This window comes from Peromyscus maniculatus, chromosome 20 (genome assembly GCF_049852395.1).
Source record: "Peromyscus maniculatus bairdii isolate BWxNUB_F1_BW_parent chromosome 20, HU_Pman_BW_mat_3.1, whole genome shotgun sequence".
Classification (NCBI taxonomy): domain Eukaryota; kingdom Metazoa; phylum Chordata; class Mammalia; order Rodentia; family Cricetidae; genus Peromyscus; species Peromyscus maniculatus.
In genome coordinates this window covers 25,175,107-25,197,726 of record NC_134871.1, presented here as the reverse complement: position 1 = coordinate 25,197,726, position 22,620 = coordinate 25,175,107, and the positions used below count along the sequence as shown (strand labels likewise).

At 46.5% G+C, this 22,620-nt stretch overlaps 1 protein-coding gene across 3 annotated transcripts in view; it reads right to left on the bottom strand.

The window, feature by feature from the left end:
* Positions 1-22,620, bottom strand: part of Ncald (neurocalcin delta) — a 401,997-nt gene that overhangs the window by 20,782 nt on the left and 358,595 nt on the right. For all 3 annotated transcript variants that reach the window (XM_076555873.1, XM_016001388.3, XM_016001389.3), the window contains one exon: positions 3,887-4,283. In XM_076555873.1, the coding sequence (XP_076411988.1) occupies positions 3,887-4,264 (378 nt within the window). In that variant the 5' untranslated portion in view covers positions 4,265-4,283. The remainder of the gene's footprint in view (positions 1-3,886; positions 4,284-22,620) is intronic.

The following is a 22,620-nucleotide window of genomic DNA, read 5'->3' as shown; positions in this document are numbered from 1 at the left end:
GAATAATTGAAAACGGGGATTAGCAATGTGATGGACTACGTGAATCGCCAGCTTGCAAAGTAGCCCCTGGTCTGAAAATGGTTTGAAATCTAATCTCTTTGATGATCTGAAGTCACTCCAGGGTGCCTGCGGTATTTGCAATCATGAATATTAACCATTAGGGTACGGGGTGTATAAAATGGTTGAGGACATTTGAGTCTTCCATTGGCAGGCTTCGTAAGAACCTCCTGATTACACAGGCGTGTCTGAAGGCAGGCATGCTCTTACAGTTCAGAACTGGACACGCACGAAGGCCTGGGAACAGCCTGGGGTACTTCACAGTGAGGAGCACGCCTCTGTCACGTTCAGCACATCTTCACGGTTTACCTGGCTTTGTGTTCCGTACTGACCGTGGCGGGAGACCCTCCCAGCGCCCAGGTGTCTGCTGGCATCCTCTGCATGTCCCTGCAGTTTCACTGCTTTCTCTCTCAAACCCCACTCCAGGCACAGGGACAATGTCATTCCCGAATGCTGTTCCCCTTGCCAGGGTCCCTGCTGAGTCATGGTCAACAGGGGGGTTTCCATTTCCAAAAGCTCATTTCTAAAAGTCTTGGAAGGTCCCTTCCAGTCTTAGTATCTAGAAGTTCCTCCACAACAACCGTAAAACCCTGTCAGGGGTAACACTGTGGCTCCTGGGTGTTTCTGTTTCAGATTCCACTTAGGAAGAATTTTGTCCAAGTGAGAACAGGCTCAGCCCTCTGCACTCTCCAAGGGCGGAGGCAGCCCTCTGGGATGGAGGAGACGTGGAACACAGCCAGGAAGAGCTAAGGTGCAGGTTAGTGACCGTGGTTGCCCAGGACTCACTGCCCTTTGTTCTGTTCTCAGCACCAAATGAGAAAACAGAACACAGCAGCCAAGAAGCCTAGTAAGGACGATGCAAGCTACAACTGCATCTTACATGCCCCAGGGCCCTGTGTCCACAGGTTTGGTCCTGAGCCTCTGGCACCGCTGGAAGGAGGTGGAGTCTCTATGAGATGGAACCTGTTGGAGATGTCCTCAGGTAACTGGGGGTGAGTCCCCAAAGGGAACCGTGGGACCTCAGTCTTTTCCTCTTGTTTCCTGGCCATGAGGTGAGTGGTTTTTCTCTGCCTCACACTCCCGACCCTGATGTGATGCCAGCCACAGGCCCAGACCCACAGATTTGACTGAAATCTCCAAAATTATAAGTCAATTGACTTAGGCATTTGTCACAGTATCAGAAATCCAGCACTGTGAATGGCTTTGGAATTTTAATTTTTGTTTAACTAGCAAAGATTAAGGAAAATCCAAGATGTAAAATGATATGGAGATGCCCTACATATGTTTGTGAGGGCATAAGGAAAAATACTTTGACAAGATGTATCAAGAGATCTTAGAAATGCTCATGCCCAGTCTAAGAAAATAACCCTGTAAATAAAAAACAACTTTATATAGAAGGCTTATTGATTTATTTTTAAAAGATAAACTATTTTGTCTAATAATGAAAACTGAAAGTGGCTTGAAAAGCCAAGAGTAGAAAACTAAGTGATTATAATATACTGTAGGGTGATCACGCAGCCATTGACAGCTTTGTTAACCATTTTTATAAGACGTCTTTACAGACACAGAGATACTTGTGTTACTATGCTAGGTGCAAATGGCAAGACAGAAAATTACATATACTTTCTGGAATTAACTGGATATTTTAAATGCATGGTAAGAGGACCAGGAAATATGTCACTTAAAAAATTATCAGTAGTGGTTTTCTTTGTGGGTAGGGATGGAATAGTGAATAATTTCCTCTTAATATTTTTATTTTACTACATGGGTGTGGGTGTTCTATCTGCATGTATGTCCTGTGCTTGCAACACCTGTGGAGGCCAGAGGGGGACATTGTGTCTCCTGTGACTGGAGTCACAGGCAGTTGTGAACTACCTTGTGGGTGCTGGGAATTGAACCCAGGTCGTCTGGAAGAACAGCCAGTGCTCTTAACTGATGAACTATCTCTCAAGCGCATTCACCAAGCACTGTATCTGCCATCTTTTACATTAGATGTCCTTTCTCTGTAAGGAAGCGGGGAGGGGGGAGACAGTCTTTACTTCTGCTAAGACCTACACATTGCGGGATTCTTTTGATACAGCTTTTTTATATCATTACCCTTTGGTGAAGGGAAAGCCACTGGTGGCCAGTAGAAAAGAGACGTGCTTGGCGGAGCTCGGAGATCTTCCTGGGTGAGGCCTGTCACTGAGACCCCTGTTTGTGTATCTCCTCAGTGCTTGTGATGTCCCTGTACCGCCCATGCGGGCTCCGTCCTTCATCCCTGCTGCAGGGTTCAGCCACAGCTGCTCTTCCCAGCTCTGTCCGGTTCCTCTGTCACGTCATTCCCTGAGGTTCTCAGCCAGCTAGCTGCACTCTGCCCTAACTCCCTTCCCACCAGATGCTGAGTTCTTTCGTCTCATTAGACCCCTCCCATCCCGCCATTTTCCCAGGGTAGACGCTCTGGTAGGCCATCTGCCCAGATGACCCCGGGTGACTGTGACCTCTGAGCCGAACCCTCCAACGAACCCAACCCACTCTCTTGACCCTGTTCTCTGCTGCCGGATGCCTCCTTACTGAACTTCCCTCACCTGCCTGGCCCGCCGTTGACTGCTGGGGCTCACTGGCTTGGTCATTCCCCTGGTCCTTAATAACACCTGCAGCCGAAGCCCTCCTAACCTTCTCCTGAATCCTGAATGTACCTCCTTAGGTTTGTCTCTGGTTCCCACCCACTGCTTGGTGAGTTGCCATAGCCACCGTCCGACCAGCTCCACTTCCTCCTCTTCTCTTCAGTAACTGACCCTGAGTGGTTCCGGGAGGCCAAAGGCGCCGTCTCCAAGTAAAATGGCGAAGCCCTCTGTATCTGCACCTCTGATGGGACAAAGCTTCGAGTCCAGACCCTGCTCTTGTTGAAGAGCCTACAAAGCTGTAAATTAATGACAACGATCTTTTCTATGTGGCTGCCCCGAGCTAGGCATTTGTGGTGGTTTGAATGAGAACAGCACCCACAGGTTCATATGTTTGAAAGCTTGGTCTACGGTTAGTGGAACTGTTTAGAAAGGCTTGGAAGATGTGGCCTTGTTGGAGTAGGTGTGTCACTGAGGGTGAGCTCTGAGGTTTCAAAAGCCCCCACCAGGCCCAGCCCCCACCCCCTCTCTCTGTGGATCAGGATGTAAAACTCTCAGCTACTACTCCAGTGCCGTGCCTGTCTGCTTCCTGTCACGATGACCATGGACTAACTTTCCAAAACTGTAAGCAAGCCCTCGACTAATTGTTTTCTTTTATGAGAGCTGCCTTGGTCCTGGTGTCTCTTCACAGCACAGAACAGTGACTAAGACAGCGTTTAACATGGGGAATTATGTCTAATCTTAACCCATGACACGGCCGTTCTGTTTTACAGGTGAAGCCATGCCTTGTGTTAGCTCAAGACCAAAGAGAGCTGGTCCCCGAAAGACGCAGGTGGGCACCCAAGTCAGGGCTTCCTTACCAACACAGCTTCAGGAGACCCCACACTCCGTGTCTGAGTAGGTTATTGTGATTGATCAATGGGATGCTTGTGACAAGGATGGCCAACAGAAGAGCCCTGTCCCTCTGCAGTGTGGGAATCAGCCCAAAGCATGGGGACCACTAACAGGCAAGAATGTCAGACCATCTAGCTGGAGCTCCTAAGTTTTCAAGAGATTCCAACCAATGCAGATTTTGGTGCAATTTTTATGCATGCAAATTCAAACTTTTGAAAAGCACTGAGTGGGCCAAATTAACTGTCCTGGTGACACACCAGCTTATGAAGCCAGTCCCATGCTCCCCTGGAGCCTCCCGAGCCTCCCTCGTGACACCAGCCACCCTTCTCTACCTGCACGATCTCCAGCATCTCGGCCTTGCTGATGTAGCCGTTGCCGTCCAGGTCGTACATGCTGAATGCCCACTTCAGCTTCTGCTCCAGCTTGCCCCGTGACGTCACGCTCAGGGCGATGATGAACTCTCGAAAGTCTATTGTCCCATCTCCATTTGCATCGAAGGTGCGGAAGACGTGCTCTGCAAATTTGGAAGCATCCCCATAAGGGAAAAAGTTCCCATATATTTTCTTAAACTCCTCCATTGATAAATGTCCGCTGGGGCAGTCTCTCAGGAAGCCTTTGTACCACTCCTGGATCTCATGCTCCGTGAAGTCTGTGCTTTCCAGTAAGTCCTGCATGACTTCAGGGCGCAGCTTGCTGTTCTGTTTCCCCATCCTGGTGGCAAGAATTCAACTGCAGAGAGAGAAGAAAATACATATCATAGTTTCAGAGCTAGCCTTTAGGTCATGTGATCACCTGGTATTGTTCCTTGGGAAGAGGGAAAAGCAAACAAACTCTATACTAGCCTAATAGCTAAACAAAATGATGGAAAATGGGCCAGTCAAAGACACAGAAAAATCATGTTAGCCAGAACCAACCAGAAAGCAAGGGATGTATGATATACATATGTATGTATGTATGTATGTATGTATGTATGTATGTATGTATGTATGTATGTATGTATAGATGGACAGACAGGAGGACAGACGGATGGATGGATGAATGGATAGTCAGGTAGGCAGATGGATAGTCAGATAGACAGACAGATGGAAGAGAGATAATTCATTCTTGACTTATCAATTTTCAAGAGGTGTAATTTCAAATCTTATAAGAAGAACTAAAGGAACAGAAGAGGGAGAAGAGAGAGACAGAGAAAGACAGAGAGAGAGATCTTAACATGTTTCATTGTCAGTATGCTTCTATGTAAAGTGTGGCTCATGTATTTCTGGACACTGTAAGTGCAGGAAGAAGGGAAATGGAAACACACTGTGAACCTCCGTCTAGCTACTCCAGTTAATTAGATCCGGAGGGAGTCACTGGCCACTTGGTGTGTAGATGGTAAAGATGGTGTTTCGGAAAGTTGTTCATGTTCCATGATTGTGACTTAGGGAATAGGTCAAACTCAACTTTTAAAATGACACATAACCTTGTATTTTCTTATCCTAACAGTAGCACACGTCCACAACCAAACAGTAAAATACTGCAGTGACCCAGCGAGAAAACCAGCATCTTCACATCCCAATCATCGAGATAAATGCAGCTAGCCTTTTGGTATGTGTGCTCCCAAATTGTATTTAAATATGTTATTAATATCTAGTTTTCAGATTAACTATTTTTTCCACTTGAAAATGGCCCAAAAGTGATATGTATTCAGCAGGAATTGCACTGTTTCTGAATTTTGAATTTTAGGTGTTTGTCCAGGCCAGTGATATTTGGTTCTGTGCTCTCTCAACTGCATGGCAGCTGCTGAGCTCACCTCTGTGGCTGCATGTCCAAGAGGAGGCTGCAGACACTCCTCAGCAGGCCTTCCACTTGTGACTCTTCTTGATCAAAAAGCTTGATGTGAATATGGTCACAAATATATAAAGTTGATATGCAAATGAAACATTTACTTACAATAAACCAGAAATTATTTTAAAACAGTTCTTTTATAAACATATATATTTTCCATTTGTTAAAGGCAACAGCAGAATTACCTACCAATAAGATGAGTGTCCTTATCTGCCTAACACAATCTAATCCAGAGGTACACTGATTCCCGACAAACATGAGGCAGGATGACAGAGGAAAATATTAAAATTCTTGGTTGTCTGTATGAAACCATCTTGCTTTCACTGCGATAGGAGCCTTTGGGTCTAGAGCAGACACACTGGAGTTCATACCATAAGGGGACGAGCCTAGCTGGGCTGTTTCAGGCAGCCTTCACTGGCCTCGTGTGGGCTTCGTGTGGCGTGGAAGCATAGTGTCGCTGCATTCTGTGTCCAGTGTGCCTTCGGAGCCGATGCTGCAGTGGAGTCCCGTGTGGCGTGGAAGCATGGTGTCGCTGCATTCTGTGTCCAGTGTGCCTTCGGAGCCGATGCTGCAGTGGAGTCCCGTGATGCAACTCAGCCAGCTCCACCAGAAACATCTCGGAGCCATTGTGTGTAGGATTTTGAGTTAAAAATTATGTTAGGTTTATTTATGTGCTTGAGAGTTTTGCCTGCATAATGTATGTCTGTGCACCCATGTGTGGTGCCCGAGGAGGGCAGAAAAGGGTATTGGACCCCCTGGAACTGGAATTGCGGACAATTGTGAGCTGACCTGTGGGTGCCGGGAACGAAATCGCGATCTCTGCAAGAGCAGCAAGTGCTTTTAACCTCTGAGCCATCTCCCTGGCCGTTGAATTAATTTTTGGTATTCAGAAGCCTGATGCCAAATTGCTCACATTCTACACATTCCCTGTGGATCTCATGTGGGGTCCTGAACTACAGCTAAGAGCTTTTTTCTCCAGCAGGCTGGGATGCTGCGATGCAGGGTAGGTGAGAAGTATTTGATGCATTTTCAACACAAATCACAATACTACAACTTGCTTTGGTTTAGCAGGACTTAGCCCCACCATAAATTAAGGAGTGTTTGTACTTCTTAATATTTTTTTCCATGGAAAAAGATTTATTTACTAATGTGTAATGTATGGTTAAATATGTGTGCCTCTGCACATGCGTGGAGGAAAGGAGGCATCACATGTTCTTTGCCACTATGCTTCACATGTTTCTTTGAGAAAGGGTCTCTCCATGAATCTGGGGTTTTCTTGGCTGGGCTGGAAACCAGGCAGCAAGTCCCAGCAATCCTCCTGTCTCCACCTCCCTGGGAGCTGGGGTTACAGGTCTGCAGTGTTGACGTAGGTGCTGGAATCTGAACCGCGGACCTCACGATTGCCCAGCGAGTGCTCTTAACTGCTAAGCCATTTCCCTAGCCTCCTGTTTCCATTTGCAAAACAGGAGTGCATGCTCTGCTAGCTCATTGCTCTGTGTTACTGGTGTTACTAGCGTCTTGACGTGGTGTGGGGAGGAAGGCGCCTTTTATGAGGGCGGGGAGCCGTAAATACCGGCTTCCGCTCACACAGCTGTTTTGTGTCTGTCCAGCTTTTCTCAGGCTCCTGGAGATGAAGAGGGTAAGATGTGACCTTTCCCGTAGGAAACCTTGAGGTGCACAGAGGCGGTGGTGGCAGTGAGGGGACACATGGAGTTAGAAGGTCAAGAGTGAGTGCGATGGGATGGTGCAGGGAGGAGGGGCACTCACGGGGGGGCGGGGGGATGGGGCAGAGGTGCTATCACAGGGCATTTCCTACCAGCCGTGGCACCTGACTTTAGCCATGGACTTTCAGACCGTCGTGCAGTGTTCTAGTCTCCTTCCTGTTATTGTGATGATATTCTCTAACAAAAATCAGCTCAGCGGGGAGAAGGGTTTATTTCAGCTTACAGGTCACAGTCCATCATGGAGGGAACCCAGGGAAGGAACCTAAGCATGAAGGTGAAGCAGAAACCACGAAGGAATGCTGCTTACTGGCTTTCTTGGAGGCTCCAGGCATCTGCTTGGAGAATGGTGCTGCCCATAGTGGTCTGGGGCCTCCTGTATCAACTAGCAATAGAGACGGTCCTCACCCACAGGCCAGTCTGGTCTAGGCAGTTCCTCTCCAAACTGACTCTAGGCTGTGTCAGGGTGACAGTCAATGCTAACTAGGACTGTAGTCAGGATGCACCCCTCCTCACAGCAGAGGCTCTGCCCTTGCCTTTACAGCCCAATTTCAATCCTGTCATTTCCCTGGGATATTTATCAACTCTCTCTCCCACCGCTGTCTGCCCTGCAGGCAGATCTTAATGGGGGTGGCTTTTTCTCTCCAGGGCCAATCCCACAGGACATACTGTAAACTGAGGCAAAAGAAACAAGTGGGAAAAGACATCCCTGGTAGACAGAGAGATGACTAATTACCAGATGGACATGTGGAGTAGCAGACTGGCCTTCTCCTGCTGTTTGTCACACTCGGTCTCAGGGCCTCTGAGATCAAACTGTCTGTCTGAGGCCCTCACTCAGAAGAAATTTCTACAGGGTGGCGTCTGAGGCTCTCGGTGCTCAAACCTTTATAGCACCCACAGATTGGTAAAAGAGAGGGATCCTTAGGAATTGCCTGACTGCTTAGTTTTGACTTTCAAGTTTTATTTTCTCTGTAATTGACACATGATAAGTGTACGTATGTGGCTTACAGTGTGATGTTTTGTTTGTTTGTTTGTTTGTTTTTTGGTTTTTCGAGACAGGGTTTCTATGTGTAGCTTTGTGCCTTTCCTGGGACTCACTTGGTAGCCCAGGCTGGCCTCGAACTCACAGAGATCCGCCTGCCTCTGCCTCCCAAGTGCTGGGATTAAAGGTGTGCGCCACCACCGCCCGGCAGTGTATGATGTTTTTATAGATGCATGCCCAGTGTGATCAGGTCAGGCTAGTTAGCATATGCATCATCTCAAACATCTACCATTTTGTTGTGATGAGAGCATTCAAAGCCTCTTTTCCAGCTATTTTGAAACACACAACACACTTGTTAACGACGCCCTACTGTGTGGGAGAACACCAGAGCCTGTCCCCTCGGCTAGCTGTGGCACTCAGTCTCACTCCTCTGTAGAACCTGAGTTCTGCACTACAGATGGAGCCTGGCTCTCAGCTCCCAGGAGGCAGCCTCTGAGGGGTAGGATGAGACGGACTTTCCTTCTGTTAGCCTGAGCAACAACGACAAGGCGACCTTGTTTGGAGGTCCCTGTGAATGCGAAGTTGGGCAAAACCCACTTATACAGAGAAAAAATTAACTTACAAATGAAGCACAGATCGAATTTATGAACTGAACATTCCAATAATGCTCACTTCCCTCTCCTGGGAAGTGAAATCCTCCCAAAGATAGAGGCTGGTGTGTGTTAGGATTTTAAAACCTTCATTTAGTTACTACATTAGCATTTGCCTGAGGCCAGAATTCAGAAACAAGAGTTGATACATAATGCATAGGTTTGCAGAGAGCCAAAACATTCAGTGGAATTTACAAGTGATTTCAAATTCTCCTTTTAGGAGCTCTGTAGATGGCAGCTCTTTGGTATGGTATCCAATCAGATCGCTGCCATGGTATCCAATCAGATCACTGCCATGGTTTCCAATCAGATTGCCACCATTACAGTTCTGTTATATGCCAATCATCTGGTGCCTGAGGAAGTAGGGGAGATTGATATTTTAATATTTGAATCTACCTGCTTAAAGAATTATTTCTTTTCCTGTAGAAACAAAGCTCTATTTCTTCAAATCCAACTTACAGTCCTTTCCCAGCCTTTATTAAGTACTTCTCACTTATTAGCTGTTTTGTACAAGGAACAACATTGCCTCAACAGTCTGACTAAGTCTCTTACAAGACTGATCTGTGTGCAGCTATTTTTTTCAGTAAACACTAATTAAACCACATTTACGAACTCATTAGCACAGAAAGACCGTGACACAAACAGAGAGAAGGGCTGACTAAATCATCCGGGAGGCAGGCATTGGCAGCTCAGTCCAGGATTTGTTCCTGGAGTTGTCAACAAACACTTGATTAAGTATTGATGCCTGGGCTTGACAAAGCCATCTGCACTTGCTTGGCCAGACAGAAAACATTCATGGGTAGACCTATGATAGGCTCTCATTCATTGGGTAGACCTATGATAGGCTTTCATTCATTGGGTAGACCTGTGGTAGGCTTTCATTCATGGGTAGATCTATGATAGGCTTTTATTCATTGGGTAGACTTGTGATAGGCTTTCATTCATGAGTAGATCTGTGATAGGCTTTAATTCTTTGGGTAGATCTGTGATAGGCTTTCATTCATTGGGTAGACTTGTGATAGGCTTTCATTCATGGGTAGACCTGTGATAGGCTTTCATTCATTGGGTAGACCTGTGATAGGCTTTCATTCATTGGGTAGACTTATAATAGGCTTTCATTCATGGGTAGCCCTATAATAGGCTTTTATTCATTGACTAGAGTTGTGATAGGCTTTCATTCATGGGTAGACCTGTGATAGGCTTTCATTCATTGGGTAGAGGGGAGGAAGGCCTGAGGGTTTTCTTTTGGAAAACAAGAGTGCATGCCTATTTCAAGAGAAAGAAGGGCACAGAGAATAACACCAGGGAAATGCTACATTAATTAATGGTCAGGAAAAAACTAGTGCAGAGGCAAAAGTTGCACCCTGGGTCAAATCCTCTTCATTGCTTCACACAGTCATTAACTGATTGGAAAGTGCTGGGGTTCAGGAGCTGGTGAGACAGTTCATCGGGAAAAGCATGTACTGCTCTTGCAGGAGCCCTGGGTTCAGTTCCCACCACCCACATTCCCACAATGGGAGGCTCACAGTCCCTGTGACTCTCATCCCCAGGAGGTATGCTATGGATACCTGTCCAAGCATGGACATACACGTACATAGATAAATTAAGATTTTTTTTTTTTAAAAAAAGACAATGCTTGGGTTCAAAGGCTACCTTTGTTGTTTAATTGTTGAGTAAATAATTTAATTTGGAAGTACACTATTGTTGCCAGGGCTCAAAGGGAAATCCACAGCATTGGTGCATACTAGACATTTCTGTCTGAGGGGGTTATGGAAAAAGACATTTACACTCTCTCTTGATGATTTCCTTCTTTATTCTCTATTCTTCCATGTTCTTTCTGTGTTCTTTCATTGTCAGTTGAAGAAAGAATGCACTCCAAGATGAAATTTTAAGGCCTATGTGACAGCAGGAAGGTCCAGTCTCTTCTGATGGACTGAAGTGGACTAGACTGAACCTCAAACAGCCATACAAAGGCATATTTATTGATTGCTACACAAAGTATTTCCTCAAGATCCCTAATCTTAATTTACATGTCTTACTGAAGGAGAGTATCACATGCCTCCATGACTCTAGTCCTTTATTATGGATTGTGTGCAATACACAATAGTACAAGAGCCTCAGGTGTTCCTGAGGCATCTTTTGACCAAAGTCATAGGATGGTTACAAAGCCCCTTCAGCAAAACAATTCTACAGATTATGGGAAACAATCACTGTTTTCCACAGGGATTCAATCACTGTTTTCCACAAGGATTCTTCAAGATCAAAGTATTTCTAAAAACAGCTGTTCATTCTAATATTTATCCCATGCAGTGATTCTGCTAAATTCCGCAGAGTACAGGTAAAAATATGTATTTTTTCACAGCTAACTCTTTTGTTGGCAGGCTGCATATTGTGGTCACAAAGAAAGAATCAATCATTTGACTATTTATCTTGAAAGTTAATCTCATAAGGAATCTTAAAGGAATCACAAACCTAAACTTTATTATACATAAAAAACAATCAGTCAACTTTACTTTAGAGCTTTAGAGTGCACACCCATTCATCAATAATTTTTTATGTCAGGAGATGGAGAGAAGAAATGGGCTCAAGGAATTAATCATCATGTCTGACCATCAACCAACCCTAGCAAGAAAATGAGTCAGCTAGTAACAACCGGGCTGCTTTGTACTTTTGATCTCAGCTATGTGTCCTTGTGAACTTCAGATTGTCTTCTGGGGCTGTTCATCTTAAGGCTATTATCAAAACATCCGATTTAACCTGAAGTTATTATGAGGTTTAGTTTCAGCTAGTAATGCACACCGAAATCTGTGACTGTGTCTTTCAACATTGAGATGAAAGGAGTTTGAGCCAGCCTTGAACTTCAATTGCCACATGCTGCTCCTCTAATACGGCCATTGGCAGTACACCTCAGTGAAATGAATTCAATATTGCAAGTTCATGTCTCCCTGACCCGATGTGAGAATTCAATGTGGTAGTCACACATAAATATAGTTCTAGTGTTGAGTCAGGACGGGTTTTCATGGTAACCCAAAAGACTGATGTGCTGCCAGTTTGGTTCCCAGTGGTGTTGAAATGGTGGAGTCATTAAGAGGTCAGGCCTGGTAGAAGGTAGGCAGGTTATGGGGTTCCTCCATCACAAATTGTGTCATGCTGCCGTGGAGGAGAGGGGTAAGTCCTTTGGATTAGTTCCTGAGAGAATGAGTTATTACAAAATGGCCAGGCTTGCCCCTTCCTAGCTTCTTGCTTTCTATCTTGCCATGTGACCTCTCTCCCTGTCATATGTGCTCCTGACATGATGCCACTTACCATTATGTGTTATGACCCAAAGGCCCTTACCAGAGATGAAACAGACAGAGCCACAACTTCCTACCTCCAAAACTATGACATAAATCAACGTCCTTTCTGTGGGAATACAGCCCCAGATGCTTTGTTTTAGGAAAACAAAAGAGGAAGACAATGGTTCTTCATACACTATTTTACTGAATGTTCACATTAACTCTGTGTGATAGGCAGGGCAGACTTTCTCCATTTTATTAGCAAAGAGATTAAAACTCAGAAAGACTAATTGAGATAACCCAAGTCACACAGCTCACCAAGAAGCCAGCAATGGATGGTTGTCCATTGGCTTTTTCATTCTGTCCGATATTATATTATAAACAAAGCACATGCAGAAATTATAACAATTCCATAAGAAGTTAGAAGGAAATAGATGACAGAGCAGACAGTCTGCTACTATGACCCCTTTATGCCACAAATAGGCACTAAGTGTGTGTCAGAGAGAGTTCTGGGGCCCACCAGGGCACAAGCAGGGGCCAAGACCCTCCCTAAATGGAGTTTATAGTTAGTGGCAAGAGACATACAGGAAATGAGAACAGTAATACATGAAACAAGAACAGTAATACTAGGAATGAGAACAGTAATACAGGAAATGAAACAGTGAGTGATGTTGGGTGGAATTGTGCCATGGAGAAGGTAAAGAAGAAGGAGTGGTGAGTGCCAGGTGTGCTAGAATTTTGACTAAGAAGCCAGAGAAGGCCCTATTGAGAAAGTATCATGGACCAGAGCAGAGTGGTGAGGAGGTCAGCATAAATGGATGAGAACAGCTAGCAAAATGGTTCTTTCTGAACTAGGGACATGCTTATCATGACCCAAAATGTGGCAGTAGAGGGCATGACGGGGTGAGAAATGAGACTAGCAGGGCCACGAGGGATCAGATCATCAGTGGGTCCTAGAAGACACTGCAAAGACTTGGCGTTGAGCTAGAGAAGTGAAGGAGTGGCTTGTCTCCACCAGCGTAGCTGTGTGTGCTGGGCTAAGACAAGCTCAAGATGGAAAACACTGAGGGAGACCAGTGAGGAAGGCCTTGCAGTGGTCCAGACACAGGCTGTGATGGCTGAAAGCAGGGCAGTCACAGCTGTGGGGCTGGGGCGGGGGCATGTGTCTGGATTCCAGATACAGCTGGATGGCAGAGTTCCTGGGTTGTAAGGGGGCAGGGGGTGGGATGGGTGGACACAAAACAAAACAGAAGTTCAGCCTGATGCCTGCAGAAGTAGGGCTTTGGGGTGAGTCAAGGGTCATGACATCAGTGCTCCACATAGTAATCTCAAGGTATCTGCTATACACGGAGCTGCAGCAATCAAGCAGCTAACTGAATACCTGCAAGTCTGGAGTTAGGAGGAGTCCATGGAACCAATACGAATTTGGGAGGCATCAGCACAGATAGAGTTTGGAGCCAAAGACTCCTTCCAAGTCTCCAAAGCCATTTGCCTGAAGACTGGTCCTTATCACTCTGACATTGGACCATAGACAATGGGATGAACCAACCAAGGACAATGAGAGGTGGAGCTGGTAGGTGGCAGGAAAGCACAGAGGCAGAGATGGCATTCCCCTCAGTGGGTGTCCTTTATGCCCAGCTCAAGGCCGCTCGCTGGAAGTGCTCGGAACGAACAAGTGCTGGAGCTCCCGGCTTCCTGTCTGAATCTTGTGATCTTCCCCAGATCCCAGTCAACCCCATCTCAGTAAAGGACTTCCCTCTGCTCCAGCTGCTCACTCCAGGACACGAGGGTCACCTGTGGGTCCTTTTGCTTTAATTCCTTTGGTACAGGACACAGAGTCTCTAACCCAAACCTCCAGTCCACCTTGCCTATCGTCTTCATCACCGCCCCAGTGAGGACACCCATGGGTCAGTCCTTCCTGGTCACCTAGGGCTTTTCCTTGCCTGCCCCCCTTTCCACCCTCATTTCCTATCTTCTGACCCCACTGACTGCCTCAGTCATACCACTGAGTCTCTCCCTTGCTTGAAGTTCCCTAGTTTGCTTTGGGTTTGGAGACAGGGTGAGGGAACAGAAGTTGGTCTCAAATTTGAAATGCTCTGTGTGCCCCATGCCTGTCTCCTCAAAATCCCACAGGGCTTCCCACCACCCTCAGAACGTGGCCTGGGCTCCCTCTACTTGCCTAAGAGCTGTGATACACCAGTGCCTCACCCCCCCCCCAGTCTCTCTCACTCCAGATGCCTTGCACATCTCTTAGCGACCTTCGCCTCAGTTTCGCTTTCCTCAGACGAGTGCACACCTGCTTCATCAGACACTGGCATCCTGTTTTCAGTAGTTACTCCAAGAAGGGCAGTGCGGGATTTTGTAATTTATTTTGAGCCACACCCAACCTTCCAGGGGATGGGGGAAGAAAAGAAAAGAAGAGGAAAGGAAAGACAAAAAGCAGAGATTTTGGTCATATATGGGAAAGAACAAATACACGAGAAGATATCAAATTATCAGTGTGGAACCTAGAATTTGACAGGTGAAGCCAGATTTCCATCGAAAAAGAAAAGAAATCACAACTCAAAACAAAACAAACAACCCCACCACACCTCCACTAAAGACAATGTGGCCAGTGGAGGGCTCGGTGTCCCTTCTTCCTTTTTGCATCTGTGGAGGGAAGGAGTACGCGGCCTTGAACTTCTGTGATTCCCCAAAAGGTTCTGAAAACTCTGTGGCTTCATTCCTCAGCTCCCAGAATTAGATTTTCCAGGGAAAAGCCCATAACTTACCCTAGACAGCCTGGCTAACTTTGGAGAAGACGTCTCAATGTAAGCTGCACTAAGGTCTCCTAAAATGGAATTTACAAGGTGCTAGCGGCCAAAGTCACATTCGCTCCAACGAAGAACACAGAACCCTCAGCGGTCCCCAGGAGGGGCCAGGGAGAGAGCAGGAAGGTTAAAACGTCTGCCTCCTCGGGAGGGAGCCCAACCCTGCCCACCAACCTTGCTTTGACTCTTGTGAAAACACAACTGAAAAATGGTTCCTAAAGTGTCAGGAAGCAAGTTACAAATGCTATGGACAAACAGAAAGGTACGCCCTTTACCATGACTTGTTTTAGATATCTGCATCTGAATGATGGTTCAGTTCTACAAATTCATTTTGACCTTGTCTGTTTATGATCCTTCCTGGGGAAAAGCATTACTCAGCAAGAACCTGAGGGGCCTGAGAACTTCCCTTCAGCGAGGCCACCCAACCAACTGGCAAACGTCCTCAGGAAGGTTAGGAAATGAATCAGTAATGCATCAAGAGAGAAGACTGGAGGAGTGGAATATCCCTGCACCGTCTTCTGAACCAGAGTACTGTCTCCTCTAGTCTGTGGTGGACGAGGTAAGCGCACAGGACTCACAGCCCCACACAGGCAACAAAATAGCTTGCTGGGAAGGCTGGAGAGGTGGCTCAGCGATGAAAAGAGCTAGCTGCTCCTGCAGAGGACCTAGGTTCAGTTCCCAGCACCCACACGGCAGCGCTTAACTGTCTGTAACTGCAGCTCCAGGCGAACTGATGCCCTCTTCTGACCTCCAAGGACTCCTGCACACACACACAGGTCCTGCACACAAGTTCACACAAGCACAGGCACACACATAAATCAGAAAGAAAGAAAGAAAATTTAAGCGGCTTGTTGGAGTCATCTAACGATTGTACAAAGCCTATGCTTTGTGGCTCCCGCTTCCTGGGTGATGGTCACACACCTACGCCCACTTTCCCTGCATGAAGTGACTGGTTAGGACATGAACTGAGCTGTTCAAAAACTGCCCTTGAGCTGCAGGCTGGATAGACTGTTCCTTCTTTTGTCTCCCCTACGGCATGAGATGAAGCCCTATTTTGCTCTGGGTGAGCTCAGTGTCACACTTTCTAAGTCACCGGAGAATTTACTCTACAGCAGATGAATTTTAGGCTGGGGAAGGACTGGCCTTGGGCTCTTTTCAAAGTTTTTATTTTTTACATCAATGTCAATAAAAAATGTATTTTCTTTTCTTTCTTTCTTTCTTTTTTTTTTTTGAGACAGGATTTCTCTGGGTAGCTTTGTGCCTTTCCTGGAACTCACTCTGTAGCCAAGGCTGGCCTTGAACTCAGAGATCTGCCTGCCTCTGCCTCCTGAGTGCTGGGATTAAAGGCATGCACCACCACTGCCTGGCTCAAAAATATGTATTTTTGATTAAAAAAAAGTCTCAACTGGGTATCGTCTAACAATATTCTTTCCCATCTTAAAATGTAGAAAGATCACTTTTAGTTTAGCTCATCACCAAAAGAATGTATCATTTTGGTAGCTATCTGCATGGGATATGGTCTGAGATCCTGCATGGATGTCTGAATCCATAGAGAGTGGCGACCCCATACATAACTCTGCCATTTCTTTTCCTTCTTTCAAGACAGGGTTTCTCAGTGAGACATTCCTGGCTGTCCTGGAACTCACTCTGTAGACCAGGCTGGCCTTGAACTCACAGAAATCCACCTGCCTCTGTCTCCTGAGTGCTGGGATTAAAGGTGCCGCCGCCACCGCCTGGCTGTGGCATTTTTCTTATATGTATATGTCCATGAAAAAGTTTAATTTATAAGTTGCACACAAGAGATTAACAATAACTTACAAGAAAATAAGACCACCATTGTACTGCAATAAAGGTTATTAAATTGTTTGTTGCTAGACTTTTGCATGAAGTATTTTTGGATGGAGTCTGGCATGGGAAATGGAAGCTGTCAGCAGGGAAACCGAGGTGGGGGAAACAGCGTGACCACTGTAACACATGTAACAAGCCAGGCTTGGTGGCACACACCTTAAATCAACACTCAGGAGGCAGAGGCAGGTGGATCTCTGTGAGTTCAGACCTCTACTAGTGAATTCTTGACCAGCCAGAAACACATGGTGAAAAACTGTCTTTGAAAAAAAAAAAATCTAAGGAATAAGGGGCTGTAAAAATGAGAGCTGACCTTTCTCACGCTGATGCCACTCTAGAGAAGATGGCTAATTCTACCTCACTCCCTAACACATGCCAGCGGTTGGAGGTGCACTACTTACCTTGCCCAGCCATGAGTTAGTGGGCAGGCCTCAGATGAGATGGCCATTGCCCAGGCCTCTACATACTACAAAGGTGACCCAGCAAAGAGACCGTGTGAGTGCTGACAGTCAAGAGCTTCAGATAAAGTCTTTATGGCTGTGGCCATTGGACTGCTGAGGTAGGGTTGACTACACCATGGCGGGTTTGGGGGTGAGGGGTGGGGGGCTAGTGCTGGAGGAGCACAGAGAGCCCTGAGGCCTCAGGAGTCTCCCAGGTCTGCTACAGCCCTACCAGGTAGAGCTGCTTGGAATCCTGATCCCAACAAATGCCTGCTCACTCAAAACACTAACTCTTCTTATTTAAACCACGAACTATCACGTCCAGTGGTCACTGTGACTGCGGGGCGGGCACCGAGCTTCCTGGACTGGGGCGGCAAACAGATGAGCTTCGGCCATCCAGACCACGTCTCTCACCAGAGGCTCAAGTCCCCAATTTTAGACTTCCTCTGGGGGCCACAAATGCATTTAGTAAATGGTTCCAGGCCCCATGGAGTCCAAGAATAGTTCATCATTTTTAAAATTTATTTGGCATACTGCTTCCGGGCTCAGAAGGCACAGTTCTATAAAAATAATCCTACATGGGGTGAGGAAGTCACAAGAATCTGGGGTTTGGGATGCCTTTCACATCATTTTCATTCACATTTTTACCCTTTTGCTTTGAAAGTTTTTGATTTCAGCACAAGAATGAGCATTATGAAGACATGAACAGTTGTGACAAGTTCATGCAGTCATGTTCCCAGGGGACGGTGACCCAATCTACCCTTCCCACTTCCACCCCACTGTGTCCCTCGCTGAGTGTGTTGGAGTGGTAGTTTATGCTAGAATGTATCCCGGGACCCCTCCCCATCCCGGCCAGCATGGCAGCACACACTGTATGTCTACAAAATATCTGAAATACTTGTCCATGAAACACAGGCTAAGTGAGAAGCCCATTGGCTAGCAAGGAGAAGCTATGAAGTGCCTTATGTGACCCTCCTGCATCTAACAACTAAATCAGAGTCTCTAGTATAGTACTATGCCGTGTGACCTTGGGGCACCTTTGATGGCTCCTGGTCTTTCTTGGTCATTACATAGTAAATGGGCACAATTGCCACCTGTATCCTCACGCTGTCGAGAGGAGAAAGGGGAACCTCCTTCCCTCTGAGTGAAAGGAAAAAATGTCAACATCATTGCCTGGCACCAGTGGATGCTCAATAAACACCATTAATCTACCTGATAAGGGTACAGTTCCACTGGCATTTTTACAGAAACGAGCCCTCCGGAGCTGAGTGCATTCTCCCACTTGCCTAACGTCTATGGAGAATGAGAAAGAACAAGAGCAAGAAGGTGGCATACAGAGGGGACAAGATTCATTGCCACTGTCCAGCTTGACTCCCCTCCCCCCATTTGGATCATTTCCAGACAGGAAAGACCTTTGGGGGTCTGTGCTCCAGGAGGCCCCTGCCAGCTGTAGTTAATGTTTCCAGTGGTGGTCATTATGACAACCAGAAATGAGGCACATGGGTCCCACGGGAGTCACAGCTGCTGAGACGGGGCTCTGGACTTCCCTCTGCCCTTCGCTCTGCTTCTGGGAGGCCGTGGCTCTGGAGCGAGATGCCATGAGTGCCGCACGACAGCCATGAAACAGTGATTCAGCCACGTGACTCTGGGGTTGCCAGAGCAGAAAGCGGTGTTGAAGACCTTCTGCAGGAGCAGCCTTCAGCTCCCTGACACCAGTGGTACTGCCCACTGACCTCCTGGGTGTGTCTGTTCCACCACATCTCTTTTGTACATGGTAGCCATGTTCTGTGCCCCAAAGGCCATCCTTTCTCCCTAGCCGCTCCCTTTCCCCAATCACTTGCTGAGCTGATTAACACATATTCAGCCCCATTAGAACATTTCCCCTCTTCAGAGACCTCTGAACACCAAGACCTAACTGGGCTCCATTTACACACTCCTGTCACAGCTTGCATTTAACTACATCTGGAATTAGTTACACAGTTTGCTCAAGATCAGCATCTCTAGCCAGATGTTAAACCAACGCAGGAAAGATCCTGTCTTCTTTTGTATTTTCTCTCTGATACTGTGAAAGGAGGTAGTGAGGCAGACCTGAGGAGCAGGGGGAGGCGGGCATCATGTAGATCTATCCTTCTGTCCTTAGGTACTTCCTGACTAGATAGGTTGGGATTATGCATGAGGTAACCAAGGAAACCACTGTTGTAGTGTCTCCTAGGGACTAAAGTACCACTCTGTGGCTTGATGTCTTGAGGTGAAATAGGTTCTTGCCACCATCTCAGAAATGAAGTGACCGGCACTTTCCTGTAGCCCACACTTGCCCACCAGAGAACATCCTAATTCCCAGGGGAGGAAAATTCAGAGCATGCGCAGTACAATGGGGTGAAATAAAGGTGGGAGGAACTTATCAATGACATCACCGGAGGGAGAGGCCCATAAGAAACTTCTTAAAAATCCATATTGTAGAACCCAATGGATTTGGGGTGAGTTCAAATCTCTCCTCGGACTGAAATTTGCTTTGCCAAATAAGCTTTTGCTTAAACCGTCTGTGTCTGTCAGCTGAAGTCTTTCTCTAGGGGACAAAGAACCCAGTAGAGGCCTTCACCCAGGGCGTGTGCTGTGCTTGCCGACAAAGCATCCTTAGCCTGTGTCTACCGCCGTTGACAAAGTGACACCTGTCGGCAGGGCAGCCTTTTCTTCCACTGTGCCTCCCTCACTCCATTCAGGGTTGGGCTCCTTGCTCGTCTGGATGGAGGCATACAGCACTCCTTTCCTGCATGGTTATGGACAGGAGATGCAGTCCTTGAAGAGCCCATCCACACTCACAAGGAACTCTGCTCCAGGAACCAGCCCAGTCCAGACAGGGCCATGCCACGTCTCTTCTACTCTCTGGAGGAGAGAGCACATCACAGGGCTTCTCATCTTACTCTTCATGGTCTTCTCCAAGAAGACTCTGCATTCCTTATAGTTTCCATCTGAGTTTGCTCTGGATAGTTTCAAAGCAGCTAGAATAGTACCCATCCACACAACCCAGTTCTCGCCACCTTCAAGGTAACCCCAATATTACCTTTCCCTTATAACCCTAGTTAAAATTTTAATGCCTGATCTTCCTTGTGTACTTTATTGTCTGCCTTAACATTTAAGACTTCTTCAACACTAGCAGTTTTATTACGTTTGTTGTGTATCTTTCCCTACTAAAATGGAGGCTTCCTGACATCACAGTTTGGGTTCTCTTTTGTTCACAGTCCCCACAATCCCAATGTCTAAAACAGGACTCAGTACATACTGGTTGCTCAATAAAAAGTATTAATTGACAGAGTTATAACTCAATTTGGTCAGTTTTCATTTGACTCATTCTCTTCTCCTTACCATCCTGTTCAGTTTATAACAGAGTTTAGTAAAACAGAATATAAATGTTCTTATTAAACGAGGGTACGATGTTTACAATCAAACCAGTTTATCTTTTAAATACACTTGTTTTTATCTCCAGCATTACCTGACTCAAAGCACATGCCTAGCTGTGCCCCATGTTACAAATGTAAGTGAAACACAGCACCTTCTTATATGAATTTACGGGATGTTCACAGTATTTCTTTTCAGTAGAGCTTTGAAATGGTGTGTGAAAGAGTATCTCCATATTAAAGAATCAGAATAAAGATTTAAGTATTAGCCTAAGGTTAGGTAGCAAGGTCCAGTGGCAGAGGCAGAACACTTTGTATTCTCCCTAGTCAGCACAGGGACTCGGAAGAAAGCACAGCAGAGGCTTAGGAAGCATGGTGTGTGTGTGTGTGTGTGTGTGTGTGTGTGTGTGTGTGTGTGTGTGTGTGTGTGTGTGTGTGTAGGGAAAAGCCTTCCTGCTTGCCAGTGTACTCTCTGGCTATTATTTTCATCCCGTATTCAGAGAAGGCAAGAAGGAAAGCTTATTCTAAAGGGAGCCACAGTGACTGTATACCCACAAAGTGATTAGAACGACCACAACAAAGGTTTTACCTCTAAAGGACACGCCGTGGGTACAACCAGGGCAGACCAGCTTTATTTTTAGGGCACCTTGGGCATGCATGGGTGGATTTACTCACAGATCATTCTGTGAGCCTGCCTCATCCCTTTCACACCAGAGACCACCAAAAACATCTCCTGCTCCTTCTCGGTGCTAATGAGAGTGGCCCCCTCTGCTGAACTCTTTGGTCTCTCTAGTTCCCACAATGCAGCAAACTCCCCAGGTAAAGAACAGCACTAGAATAAATGCACAAGCATCTAGTGTTCCCAAATGTCTGTAAGTCGGTCAGACATGCTCGGTGTTTCTCTTGGCTGTCACACCTGAGCTGGGGACAGCTGACGCGGTGTCAGATGGACTTGCAGTGTTTGTCACTTTTCTTATGGTGGTGACGAAATATTCGACAGAGCAACTTGAGGGACGGAGGATTTACTTTGTCCCATGGTTCAGAGGGACAGTCCCCCATGGTGAAGTGACTCAGTCTGTGGAGGTAGAGCCTGTGGCTGGTCACATCATGGAGGCACATTAGAAGTAAAGAGCAGGCTGGAGAGCTGGCTCAGAGGTTCAGGGCACTGGCTGCTCTTCCAGAGGTCCCGAGTTCAATTCCCAGCAACCACATGATGGCTCACAACCATCAATAGTGAGATCTGGTGCCCTCTTCTGACACACAGACACACCTTATTCAAAATAAAAAAAAAAAAAAAAAAAAAAAAAAAAAAAGAAGTAAAGAGCTCAGGCATGAACCAGAAGCAAGTGTCATCATTAACACCCCACCCCCACCCCACTCCGGACCACGGCACCTTAGTTTGCCAGGTAGGAATCTTGTCCATACCCACAGTTATCTAAAACGTCACCATGATCTGAGGACCAAGGAGCCAAAGACACCAGCATGTGGGGCACACTCACATACAAACCTTGACACTTGTCCCTCTGCTAACCAGGCCAAGATGAGCAGAAGCATGTAGATAGTCACCGACTTAAAAATGTTCCCATCGCTGGACCTGGAAATGTACTGACCTCATTAGAGGCAAGTGCAAAGAAAGCCATTTTCTGCCTTTTCTACAATAATGTAACTTCTGGTCATTCAAGCTTGACCACGATTGCAAAGAGTTTCTTAGTAGCTCGGCTCGGCAGACACAGTGCTGGCAGGTACAGCCTCTGTGGCGAGCTGCGGAGGTGGGTCGGGCAGGGTTAACATTAGAACCACGTGTGCATCTGTCACGCATAACCAGCAAACACCTGAGATTTATGAGGCAGGCACTGCAGCACAAATAAAACCATAATGCAATGGTTGGAAGTGACAGCCTGATTCTTCCCCATGGAGGGTGTGTCTGAAGACTCCAATATGCTTGTTCTCACAGCCAAAGACATATTTTGAGGTTGGACCAAGACAACTACAACTAAGGAGTGCCAGAGGGAAATTCATGTGAACAATTTCGTTGAAGGAGAAAGCAATAAAGGCAGGGTGCGGCGCGGTGAACAGTGACTCTGTTTGAATAATGGGGCGTGAATTTGCCAATATTCGCAT